The following is a 13,714-nucleotide window of genomic DNA, read 5'->3' as shown; positions in this document are numbered from 1 at the left end:
CTGCCCTGTCATCAGTGCCCCATGACACCCCTCCTACAGTCATGGCAATGGCAATAGGAACAATTTGGTATGCCTGCTTGGGCCCGCCTTAAAACTGTTAACAAAGGTTCTGTCCACATGGAGGCATCCTTCAGCACAAACCCATTAAGAGCTGCACAGAAGAGGCAATCCTGCTCGCTCACCGAAGGTGATATAGCCAATGTTGTCGCCCACGGCGGCATCGGTGTCTTTCAGCTCGAGAGGAGGTTCCCGGTGGCTGAAGAGGACCTGGGGGGCTGTGTGGCTGGCTCTGCGTCCTTCTTTGAATTCCTTCCAAGATGAAGCAAAAGCAACCAGGAGAGAATTAGGTGTAAGATGAGTGAGAAGCAACATATGCTACGGGGTTTGCCCTATGGGGCGCGATCTGTGTAATCTTCTGGACCAGCAGATGGCTAAAAACAGACTACACTGAACCTGAAATATCACAAGGTGCTGGCTGCTACCGATGTACTTCAGATTCAAAAAGGAGAGATTACTAAGTACTTAAGTCAGATCTTTACAATGTGATAGCAGCTTTGTTAATCGTTTTTCTCTCATTTTGGATCAACACAGGTGACAACTCCATCTGAAACTTCAACTAAGGTGGGAACAGACAACAAATCGAAAAGCACTGAGAGAACCAGAGTAAATTTAGATTAAATTTAGAAGAAAGACTACTGCTTACTCTTTTCTTTTGATTTAATGTGAGAAGAGGTTAGGTTTTTCAGAAAATCTTTATATTAGAATTTCAGGGTGAGTGGAGCCCAAGCTTTAGCCTGGTTAAGACCTCAAGGTTTAAATTCCTTTTTATTTTGCATGTAAAATAAAGCCCCCTACTATCTGACCAATTTTCCATCACTCCTCTCACCCCATCTCCACTCCTTCCAGTTTCATGAATACCACACTTTCTCCTGGCTCCCAGCCTTTCCACAAGACTTGCTTCATTGAGGTATTTCAGATCCCATCACTGTTTGGAATTCATCAATCAGAACTCTAGACCAAATGTAAGCTCTTCATGGGGTCAGGAGACAACGCAGCTAAAGAAGCCAGGTTCTGTTAGTGCTTGGCAAGAAAGGGAGACCGAGTGACATGAGAATTGAAGTCTGATTTTCAACGCTGGCTACTGTCTGAACCTGGACCACCACTCTGCCTAAGAGCCCATCCATCTTGACAAAATGCATCTATCCTCACATCAATCTACACAAAAATGACTGAGGATGTAAAAACCAGGCCATTCCTTCTACTTATATCTCCAAACCTCCTGTTTTTACAATCTGTACATTCCTATATAAATAGACAAGCAATACAATACACATTTCTCTCAATCTAGATCAGCAAAAACAGAACTAGATTTTCCAGAAAGGCCAGTAAAACAGGATAATTCAAATTCATTCGGTGGGTCTTCTAAGATGATGGCAAAGGGATGGAACCAAAGACCTCCCAAGGTCTCTTAGGGCACACAGGCTTACGCAACTATTTTATCTAGGGTGTCCTTCTACTGCTGTTCAAATATCACCATTTCCAATAGCTGGGGGCAGCTGGCTTCTTTCTTACTGGAGTTTTTATGTCTTTTCTATATACCTCTATTACGATACTCTGCAGGTACGAAGAATATGCACTGAACAGCAAGCCCTCAGCAAGTTCATGGCAAAAGAAGACAACACTTGGGGAGTCTTAATGCCCAGTCAGGACCTCGTCTGTTTTGCCATACTGGCTCCTGAGCTAGCACTGTTCGGCTTCTTACAGCTGCAAGAAAATGAAGTACCATAAGTTGGGTTAGTTCAGCTCCCTTTAGAGTACATTTGCTTCCCCAAAGGAAAAATATTTGAGGACGGAGGAAGGAGTCAAGGTAACTCAAAATGGAAATTCCTAAACAAGGGCTTCTGTAACTATCCTTCTCTAGAAAACATCTTTCATTCTGCAAAGAGGTTAGAAAGCTTTCTAAATCCTACTGGTTGTATTCTTTAGCCTTACCAGATCAAGAGTATCTCCCCAAAAGATCTCAACAAATAAGGATGGTTCCAAAGACTCAGACACAAAGAAATCAAGCTCCGACAAAGAGAAGTCTGACTAGTCCTGGAAATACAACCTATGAAACAGTTTCTCTGATACTCTTGTCCCCTTTTTAGTGATCCTGAACCAAGTCCTCAGCACTACTATAATTTAACTGCCAGAGAAAAACCACGTCATGCCAGCCACACGTATCTAAAATTGTGCATGAGGGTACACGTGTGGCAAGCGGGTCCATGGAGTCAATCAGATTCTCAAAGTGGCTGGTGACTTAGGAGTTAAAGTTTTATAAGACTTCTTTTCTTCTGGAAGTGGGGGGGAGAGTTTGAGGGAAGGAATCAGGCCAGTTTCCTCTCTTAGTGACTTTGAAGTAAAAAGGAGAAAAAAATTAAGATTCTAGTAGAAAAAAGTAAATTCCTCAGATAATGGATCTTGATTTCTATCCCTTTTCCTCAATTGTGTAAACTGGGATTACTGAGAAGTATGGGCGTTAGATAGCTCTTGCTCAAAGGGGAGATAGCAACACCTGAAAAAGGGAAAAGAACTAGAGAACCGCTGACTGTAAATAAGCCAGAGATCCCTAGATACTTTTATAAGTGTCATTTAGAAAACAACTAAAGAATACATTTTGTAGTAACCGGATTAATAATAAAATGTGCTATTATAGTTCATCTGTCGGCATACGCTAACTTGTATATAAAACGCTTTGTCATCATAATATCCATCGTGGTGAAATTTTCTCTTTATATCTAAGCTCAATGGCCACAAAATAAAGACAAAAAAAGAAAGAAGAGCTCTGCTGTTTTCCCCCGCTGAACCTCCAGCAGGGCCCTCCACGTGAATTTGCTCAGCCTGTCCTGAGGCATTTTCTTGTGTTTGACAAGTATTCCCTGAGGCTCCAATTCACTGGTCCATGTAGTATGCTCATAACCAGATGGGCTATTTGTAAAACTGTGATGACTTATTAGTTCTGTACACGGAAAATAACACATTTAAGATAACCAGTCAACAATACAGTCAGTGTTGGCATTTTCCTTGAGCCAATGTGATGTCATGTCTCTGCTGCTTCTTGGTTCCTCTTCTTCAATAACACTTTTTAAAACAAACAAACAAACTCAAACAACCCTTCATCCTCATTAGTGTTCCTGGGTCCCTTCATTCCATATATGCCAGAAATACTGCCTCTTTTTTCTCCCTCTGGCTAGTCTAGTTAGGATGCCTTTTGAATATCATGATTTCTCTTTTCCATCAAAGCACAATTTATCATAAGAAAGGCAGAATAAACTTAAAATACATATAGGAATTTAGTACATAATAAAGGTAGGATCTTAAATCAGTGGTGCAAACATGGATTTTTAAATAATTGCTACTTGGACCACTGGGTAGTCACGTAGATGGACCCACTTTTGTACTACATACCAGAAGAAACTCCACAGATAAGATCTAGATGTAAAAGATGAAACTGTAAAAACACTAGGAAAGAAACACAGGTAAATTTCTTTGGAGCAGAGAAGGTGTTTCTATGACTCAACATCTAAAAGCCGTAAGAGAAGATTGATCAATTTGACCGTGAAAAACAAACTTCTACATGGAAACACAAAACACCAAACAAGTCCACTGACAAACTGGGAAAAATATTTTCAGCAAGCAAAGGGCTAATCTCCCTATTATATAAGAAACTGATGACATCAATAGCTCAATTAAAAACATGGGTAAAGAACATAAAGGGACATTTCATAGGAAAAGAAAAACAAAATGGCTTTTAACAGAAGATGTTTGACCTCCTTCACTCATGAGGACGTAGATACCATTTTTAACCTACTGGACTGGCAGAAATTCAAAAGTTTGACACGCCATCCTGGGGAAATGAGCAGGCTCATGCACTGGAGGTGGGAGGGAAACGGCACAACCCCTATGGCAGGAGGGTTGGCGATATCAACAATTACTGATGCACTTGTCATTTGACACAGTGTTTCCAGTTGAAGGAATCTGCCCTACAGATACAACTACAAATGAATAATGCCCCAAAAAACCAAACCCATTGTCGTTGAATCAATTCCGACTCACAGTTCTACTCTCAAACTGCCCCGTAGGATTTTCCAGGCTGTAAATCTTTACAGAAGCAGACTGCCACATCTTTCTCCCAAGGAACAGCTGGTGGGTTTGAACAGCTGACCTTTTGGTTAGCAGCCAGGTGCTTTAGCACCACCAGGGCTCCTTAGACTGACTTTAAGATCTAATAATGTGAAAAGGATTGTTCACCAAGCTCTAATCTGTAAAAACATAAGTGATGGTCCTATTGCTTCTCACAGAATGAACTTTGAAATGATGACTTCCGGCTACACTTTCTCTAGTGCTCAGCTTGAACCACGTACTATGACACTCTAAGTAAGTGGTGGAATAGAAACTCCCTTGGGTTTTTCTAAAGACAGGTAAGCAGCCCTTAGAGCCTGCCTGCCAAAGGACAAGTGCACGAATTGTCTTCTGATCAGGCTGGATGTGCATGCTGGCATGGGAATACCCGTAAGGGCCCACAGCAAGCAAATTAGTGACCATGCGGAACTCCAAATAGCATCCCCTGGTCACAATTTTCTGTGCCAGGCATCCATTGTTCTTTTTTCTCCTAGAAATTTAAAATTACTAGGCCCAGGAAGAAGCTCAGATGACTTATTTTGGGGAAAGCTCAGCAAAATAAGTCCAGTGCTCTATGGTCATTTGCAATACATTACCCCAGTCTCTGAATCCAGAGAGGATGGCAGGGCAGACAGCTTCCTGAGCACAGCCTTTTCACATTCCTAGACACCATATGGGCCCGCGCAGCAGCCAGCTCAGTCACTAACTAGAGATACTGCTAGTGCAAAAATGCAAGAGGCTCTGTTTTCCCTTTTAGACAAGCACCCTACCCCATGTACTTTGAGGAAGGAGTTTAAAATCATACGCAAAAAAATATACAAAATTCTCCTAAGGAACAAATCTCAAGTAAGCTCTCCAAAATAGGTCTGTTTAAAGTATAAATAAGTTAAGATGCCTCCTGAAATAAAATGGAACAAGACTGGTAAAAAATCAGTCAAATCTAAATATATACTTCAGAGCTTTTAAAATTAGTTCATCAGTCTGGATTTAGCCCAATTTCTGAGCGACTGCATTTAATTCCCCTGTCAATTCTGCAGAGAAACACATGAAATGCCCGTCTAGAGGCTGAGCCTGCAGATGCGGGAGATAGATATATACTTTCATAAAACTCAGAACTCTCAAATTCTGGAAGCGTCAATGTTCCAAATTTTCTGCACTGGGATTCCAAAACCAGAGTTTCTGATTAATCAGCCAAAACACAAAAAAGCCACTAGAGATGGATCAAATTGGGGATATCTATCATGAGCCACTTAGAAGGCGACGTACAAAATATCCTCACCAGATTAAGCATAACTGTCTTTCAGTTTGTCTTGACAAAAAATATCCCGTCCCAGGATTCTTAAATTTCATCACCCTGCCAAAGAACGGAATGAATGCACAAGCTGTTTTTGAATTCCGCCCATGTACTAGATCTTGAATACGGAGCCATCTTAGAAGAAATCAGCCTGGATGTCACTCATATCCTGGAGCCAGCAACTGGCTAGCAGACAATGTGACAGAGCCACGTGGGTCTACAATGGCAGAGTCCAACTGCACCAAAAATCCAATTACGAGATGTCCTGCTAAACCCATTACTATTCTTATTACATGAGCTTCTGAGGGATGTACCCTAGGATAATCTCATTCCAATCAAGCCAGTCTCTCCTCTATCAGTTATCAGTTCCATCCTGAAAAGACTTTAGGACTAAACCAAGCCAAAAGGAGACCTTGAAATCTGAGGAAACACAGAGGGTAGGAAACTTGATAGAGCTTTAGGTCAAAGACCCCATAGCAGGAAAGCCACTTAATATTCAGACACATCGGAGCTATGTCGAGTACTCAACTCATCCTCTAGTCCTGTCCTCCAAGGGTAGAGCCGGTATGGAAAAAAACTTTCAGAGAGTTCGAAGGGGCTGTTTAACTGACTCTTCAACGAGTTCCAGTATCAATGAAGAGCTGCTAGTTCTCCATTCTATGCTTATGGTGTGTTTTTATGCAAAGGCATAAATCAGCATGCCATGGACCGCCCCCCAGCCCCCACAAGACGTCCACTCCATACCTGCATGAACACCTTTCCAATGACCACATCATCATCATCTTTAAACACTGTGCTGAAGACTACTGTGACTCTGTCCTTTTTAGACTCAACATACCTAAGGGGAACAAAACCCACAAAAGTAAGTCCAGAATCAGAATGGGGTGTTGTCAACACAACCTATATGTCAAGTAGCAGGCTAAAGTCATGAATCTCTTAATTAATTAAACAAGGCACGCCAGTGAGACTAGGCATTTATGGCTAACAAAGTTGGCATAATAAATGCATGTCCTAAAAGGAGGAGGAGATGGAATGACCAAAAGTGGATTTTATTAACTTGTATACATGGTATGACATGGAATCCAGGGTTAATGATTCTCAGAACTCCACTTTTTAAATTTTATTTACTATGAGGTTTATAGTATGATTTAAGAGTTGCAATAACACAGAACCTATGGTCATTCTCTGCCTCCTGATATTCTTGCAGGGGACTCAGAATAACAAACCTGTTGCCATAGAGCCGATTTCAACTCACAGTGACCCTATAGGACAGGGCAGAACTGCCCATAGGGTTCCCAAGGAGTGCCTGGTGGATTTGAGCTGCCGACCTTTTGGTTAGCAGCTGTAGCACTTAACCACTATGGCACCAGGGTTTCTGGACTCAGAACAGTGGAGCCTAAAGGATTCTTTTCTCAACTTTTGCCAATTCTCAGTATCTGGAGACTAGGAGAACTGGCCTATTTTTTTTTTTTAATTATCTACCTCCTGGCTTAAGGAAATTTATGAAAATAATGTTTCAGTGGGATTCCCACAATTGAGTTTAGGGTCTAACCTCGCCATGTTTCTTTCAGTAAGCATCAACCTGATGTAAGCCACACTCAGGCTTCAGGACCAAATTCTGTACTCACATGGTCTCATCATCCCTATAATGGATAACTGCCCTGTTCTCTCCTTCCTTGCCCTCTTCTTGGAATTGGAAATATTTCTCAAAGACAGAGGCAAAACAATTTCGTTTCAACATGCCAGCCTGATGTACGATGGAATCCTTGGAGGCAGGAAGATTTTCAAGGTCATATAGCAAAGAGACATTGTATCCTGGAGGGGGGAAAAACAAAACCAAACCCAGCAGTTATACTTAAAATCCCTAAAAACACATACAGCTAATTAAAAAAATGCTAAGCAAAAAACTGAAGATCAAAGATGACTGATTAAAAATGTGGAATGGAAGGAAGTCATAAACTGGGAACTTTGATTAGCAATCTAGCATTCCAGACGTAAGTTGTGAAGGGGAAATATATCGTTACAAGCTATGATGTGAATCATATTTTTCTCTGATGGGTTTAAGGTGCCAAGTGCCAACATGATCAGCAGCTGGGTGGCTTTCTGATAATAAGATATATCCCTGGACATGCCATCAAAAACCCTGTGTGGGAGGAGGCAGGGTACAGAAAAACCTAAAGCCCACTTGTATATATATACCCCCAACAGATTTATTTGTATATACTGTAAAATTTTCAAAGTATTTTTAAAATATTTTATTTCATTTGGTCTCTATAACAATCTTTTGAAGTAGGTAGGCCAGATAAGGTCATTCTCACTTTACAGAAGGAAAAAGAGATTCAAAAAAGCAAAGTAACTTGTCAAATGCAGTATGATATGGAGGTGTAGGGAACTCTATTTTGAGCTGAACAGAACTGGGTCCAAATCCTAAGCTTGTCACTTTGTGACCTTGGAAAAATTGCCTAACCTTTACAATTCTGGGATCTGTTTAAAAAAAAAAAGGGCGGGGGTGGTGGACGGGGCAGACTATTGCGAGAATTAAAAGAGTATACAGTATTTAAAAGCTCCTGGACCACAGTGGGTAATCGATATCTCAAACCTCTACATGGTGTTACTATTTTATTTTTTCCCAAAGCATTCCTGAGGTCTGTTTTTTGCTGGATCTATCTCTTGGAGGGCATGGACTGTCTAAGTCACTATTCTAGGTAGTGCTTAGCACATTTCTGGCACTCCAGTATTAAATAATACCAGTCACTATTCCAATTTTGGGCACCTGAAAACCAGATAAGCAAATAGACTACAAGAAGGTTAGATTAAACAGGAAATATTTAGAGTTGAGGTTTGCTAACTTGAAGAAGCCAAGTAAAACAAACTAAATAAAACTATAGCTAAAACCAGACTTTAAGTAAGGCTCAGGATACCAGGCAGAGAATATCCTGAGAATGAAGAAATGTAAGAATCTAGTATGGCCTGCTGAGTTTTCCATACTTTGCTAGATAGATCCACAGAAAGAAAGGAGGAAGGAAGCCACTTTCACATGCTTTTGTATCTTCCATTTACATGAACACAGGGTCTGCAATCTGGCACTATCTGCTTTAGCAGGCCGTGGAAAAAGAAAAAGCCCAGGGACAGAAATGTAAGCTCTAGATATGTATTATGCCTCAGTTGTTCTGATAGATTTTGGGATTTGAGCTGTGACAAGCATCCCCAACAGTTTCTACATGATTTTTCTATTCTAGATCTGATTCTTTCATTCTTTTAAAAAAAATTTTGATTCCTCTTAAAGTCCACAGTGCTACTTATCTTTTGGCTGATACACTTGGCCCGTCAACATGGAGATTAGCATATTTCAGCACTCTTTACGGACTGCTGTCAGACCTTCCATCTAATATACTCCTAGTAACAAGGTGCATTCCGTCTTCTTTATTAGATATTTTGTTTCCAGAGGAGTCCTGGGTGGCGCAAACAGGGTTAGAGGTTCCAATCCACCCAGAGGTGTGTCAGAAGAAAAGGCCTGGAGATCTAATTCTGAAAAATCAGCCACTAAAAACCCTATGGAGCATAGTTCTATTCTGACACACATGGGGTCACCACATGATTTGAGAGAACTGATTTGACGGCAACTATTTTTGTTGTTGTTGGGTGCTGTCAAGTTGATTCCAACTCATAGCGACCCAATGTGACAAAGCAGAACTGCCCGGTAGGGTTTTCTTGGCTGTAATCTTTACGGGAGCAGATTATCAGGTCTCCCTCGTGTGGAGCTGCTGGGTGGGTTCAAACCATCAACCTTTGAGTTAGCAGTTGGGCACTCACTTTTTGTACCACCCAGGGTTCCTTACTGATTAAGATCAAAGACTACAGCCTTCAGTATGGATTACAATTAACATCAAGAAAAAAAAAATTCTCACAACTGGACCAATAAACAACACCGTGATAAACAGAGAAAATACTGAAGTTGTCAAGGATTTCATCTTACTTGGATCCACAAACAATGCCCACGGAAGCAGCAGTCAAGAAATCAAATGACGGGCAAATCTGCTGCAGAAGACCTCTTCAAAGTATTAAAAAGCAAAGATGTCATTTTAAGGACTAAGGTGTACCTAACCCAAGCCATGGTATTTTCAATCACTTCATAATGCATGCAAAAGCTGGACAATGAAAGAATTGATGCCTTTGAACTATGTTGGTGAAGAATACTGAGTATATCACGGACCCCCAGAAGAGTGAACAAATCTGTCTTGGAAGAAGTACAGCCAGAATGCTCCTTGTAAGTGAGGATGGCGAGACTGTCTCACTTACTTTGGACATGTTACCAGGAGGGACCAGTCCCTAGAGAAGGACATCATGCTTGGTAAAGGAGAAGGTCAGCGAAAAAGAAGAAGACCCTCAACAGTAATGACTGTGCGTTGTTCATAGGATCGCTACCCTCACTTTGGGACCTGACTAAATGCCTCAGAATTTGGGATGTATCACTTAATCACACGGATGAAAATATTGGTCGGTTTTTTCCACTTTAAACTGCTTTAAAGCTGTATAATGCAGCTGTTCTAACCAAGGGACCCAGTCACCTTTCAATTCCCCTGGAGTTGGAATAATCTAGAGATTACCTATTAGATTAGGATGAAATCCTTTAGAATGGATTAAAGAAAGGCTCGCATTTTTGTCACTTGAAAATGAGAGAATATTCTCTTCCCTCTCCACATGTGCAGTGTACAGAAAAGAGGTGTTACTGGGGGCTGGGAATCAGTGTTTGCACACTCTTAAAAAGCATTTTAACTACCATGTACAAACAAAGTAGCCCTTTGGCTGAAAGATAAAATCATATGGCCCCATCAAGTAACTGTTAAAAATGACATACATCAAAATTCCATACGCCCCATTGTCACTAACCATACTGGACAAAGGAGCCCTGGTGGTGCAGTGGTTAGGAGCTTGACTGCTAACCAAAAGGTCAACAGTTCGAATCCACCAGCTGCTCCTTGGAAACCCTATGGGACAGTTCTACTCTGTCCTACTGGGTAGCTATGAGTCACCATTGACTCGATGGCAATGGGGTTATACTGGACTAAGTGAAGCCTCTTAAAAGCTATTTTTACGGAGGGAGTTGAAGTGGGAACTGGGCTCATGCAGAAATATTTACAAAATGAATAATATTTAAGTTCGCTGGCTAAAAAAAGCACAGGTAATACAAACAGGGCAAAGGAAACACATGTTTCTTTCCATGTCATTCCATACAATTGCTCATATTACTACATACCTGATTCTGGATTTACCAAGAAACTTCCATACACCCTCTTTAGTAACTGGAAAATACAAGAACAAATATGTTAATCCAAAGGCCATGATACTTTTGTTAGTTATACAGCACTGTATGTGCCAAGCTCCTCCAAACTAGCATTCTTCCTAACTTTCATTTTGTGGGTGGAAAACTAGATACAGAGGGGAAATGGACTCCTCTGAGTTACCAAGCAAGTCACTCAGAACTGAGATTAGAATCCAAAAGGTTAGTCTAGGATCTGGCTTTCCATCAAAGCTCTTCTTTCACTCTTTCAGGACTTGACCACGCTGTTTTTACATTCTCTATTTTCCTCCAGATCCTATGCTGCACTTAATCATCTTTGTTTTCAAGAGGGTAGAAGGATGCTAAATTAAAGTGAGAAAACATATTATGTTATCAAGTAAAAGTACAGGTAAACCACTAACTCAGGTGAATGAAGGGAAAAGGATGAGACTGTTGAGAAATTATTTCAGTTAGCCTTCTTATCTTGTATGCTTCAAAATTGCTTACCTCACAACCAGTTTTTAAGGCAAAGGACAATGGATAATTGAATCCTAGCCCAGCTTTTAATATAGTAGGTCCACAGAAGGTTGCCTACCTTAAATACCTTTTTCCTAAAACCAATGCTTACTGTTGGCTACTTTACAGGTTTTTAATGTAAATGACAAAGCAAGAGGCCCTTTTACGCCTTTTTTTGATTATTCTTTCTCTGCCAGTGTGATTATTTCACCTGGTAGAAACTGCTCCTAGGCTGATGGAGTTTAAAAAACAAACTTTTTATTTGAAAGAAATAGTTTAGACTTAACTATTATATGCGGCACATTAAGCGGTAGAAAGGCAGCTATTTAGAGATAAAACAAATATTAAAGTCACTAACAACCTAATAACCCTTACAGTGCTTAGCAGCTTCTGTATGTCGAAGAGGCAAAATACAGATAGGCCTTATTGGTAACCCTCATTAAAAACTTACAATTAGGGGAGCGAAGGTATCATTACTTCCTAAGAAGGTAAAACCAAGGCCAATATACTAAAACTCAGTAGTAGTACCAGGCTGCTGGGTTTTGTCTAAAGGCATCCAGTCAATTACAAATATCATCTTCCCAACACACTAACAATCCACTAGGATTTTGTGGGATACAAAAAAAAAAAGAAAACCCATAATACTTATTTTATGACAAGTCACCAAACTGAAAATGAACAAAATTACAAACTTTTGTTTTAATTAGTAAAAGTTACCTATGCTTGTTTTTTTTAACTGTACTTTAAATGAAGGTTTACAGAATAAACTAGCTTCTCATTAAATAATTAGCACACATATTGTTTTGTGCCATTGGCTGCCGACCCTGCAACATGTCAACACTCTCCCCTTCTTGACCTTGGGTTCCCTATTACCAGCTTTCCTGTCCCCTCCTGCCTTCTCATCCTTGCCCCTGGGCTGGTGAGTCCATTTAGTCCCATTCTGTTTTATGGGCCTGTCTAATCTTTGGCTGAAGTGAGAACCTCAGGAGTGACTTCATTACTGAGCTGAAACGGTGTCTGGGGAGCCATACTCTTGGGGTTTCTCCAGTCTCTTGTTAGACCAGTAAGTCTGGTCGGTTTTTTTTTTTCCTGGTGAGTTAGAATTTTGTTCTACAATTCTCTCTCTGGCTCTGTCCGGGTCCCTCTATTGTGATCCCTTGTCAGAAGAGTCGGTGGTGGTAGCTGGGCACCATCTAGTTATACTGGACTCAGTCTGGTGGAGTCTGTGGTAGGTTTATATTCCATTAGTCCTTTGGACTAATCTTTCTGTTGTGTCTTTGGTTTTCTTCATTCTCCCTTGCTCCAGAAGGAGTGGGACCAGTAAATGTATCTTAGATGGCTGTTCACAAGCTTTTAAGATCTCAGATGCTACTCACCAAAGTAGGATGTAGAACATTTTCTTTATAAACTATGTTATACCAATCGAGCTAGATGTTCCTCAAGACCACGGTCCCCACAGCCCTCAGCCCAGAAATTCGGTCCCTCAGGACAAGTTCCCTCATGGAGCTTCCATGACCTTGCCTTGGACAAGCTGTGCTGGCTTCCCCAATATGCATGCTTGTTTTAAAGAATTTCATTAGCTGCAGAAAACACTGTGAACACAGGCAGCACTGGAGCGAGTTAGTTCCCCTAGAGCGAGGCCTGTCTGTTCATTGCTGTGCTCTCAGTACCTAGAGCAACACCTGCATTCAGGGACACAAAACGAATACCTGAATGAGAATCAGCATTTTTCTTCTGATCTGATTTTCAATGTGTTGTCATTGTTTCTGTGTACTGTTGAGTCAATTCTGACTCATGGTGACTCTATATGACAGACTAGAACTGCCCCATAGGGTTTCCTAGGCTGTAATCTTAACAGGAGCGGATCGCCAGGTCTTATCTCATGCAGAAGCTGCTGGTAGGTTGAAACTGCCTACCTCTTGGTTAGCCGCCGAGCACTTAACAATTTATTTTTAATGTACTCTTTATATATTAAAAAAAAAAAAAAGGAGCAAACTATATGTTGCTTTTGAAAAAATTACCACGTGACTCCCCCATGCCCCTCATTCTTAAATGTTCTTTGGAAACATCTTAAGAATAGCTGCGAGTAGTCCAATGAATGATATTTTCTTAATATCTCACATATTTACTTGACCATTTTCCTATAGTTGGAAAAAAGTCTCAATATGCAAAACTTAGATAACAGAATGGGCCTCAAAGCATCAATCAGTGATCACATTTGTTTATATAAAGACAAAGACTAAGTAACACCATGTGTAGTTCCTATTTGGTGATCATACACCCACTATGAGGTATCTTTTACAGAAAAGGAACTGAAGGGGGCTCAAGGTCATACAGTTTGTTGGTGGCACAGAGAGATCTGACCTTCAGGTGTCCCATATACCACTTCTCTTGAAGTTTGGAAAAAAATAATCAGCACATCTCACAAGAATTTTAACCAGTATGCTGCCACTGAGCTGTAA

General features: G+C 40.7%; 1 protein-coding gene across 1 annotated transcript in view; it reads right to left on the bottom strand.

The window, feature by feature from the left end:
• Positions 1–13,714, bottom strand: part of ARPC2 (actin related protein 2/3 complex subunit 2) — a 33,570-nt gene that overhangs the window by 7,204 nt on the left and 12,652 nt on the right. Inside the window, exons 5-8 of the mRNA XM_049888140.1 lie at positions 10,713–10,758; positions 7,084–7,270; positions 6,200–6,293; positions 183–309 (exon numbers count right to left, since the gene is read on the bottom strand). Of these exons, the coding sequence (XP_049744097.1) occupies positions 183–309; positions 6,200–6,293; positions 7,084–7,270; positions 10,713–10,758 (454 nt within the window). The remainder of the gene's footprint in view (positions 1–182; positions 310–6,199; positions 6,294–7,083; positions 7,271–10,712; positions 10,759–13,714) is intronic.

This window comes from Elephas maximus, chromosome 6 (assembly GCF_024166365.1).
Source record: "Elephas maximus indicus isolate mEleMax1 chromosome 6, mEleMax1 primary haplotype, whole genome shotgun sequence".
Classification (NCBI taxonomy): Eukaryota; Metazoa; Chordata; class Mammalia; order Proboscidea; family Elephantidae; genus Elephas; species Elephas maximus.
This window is presented reverse-complemented; position numbering and strand designations above follow the sequence as displayed.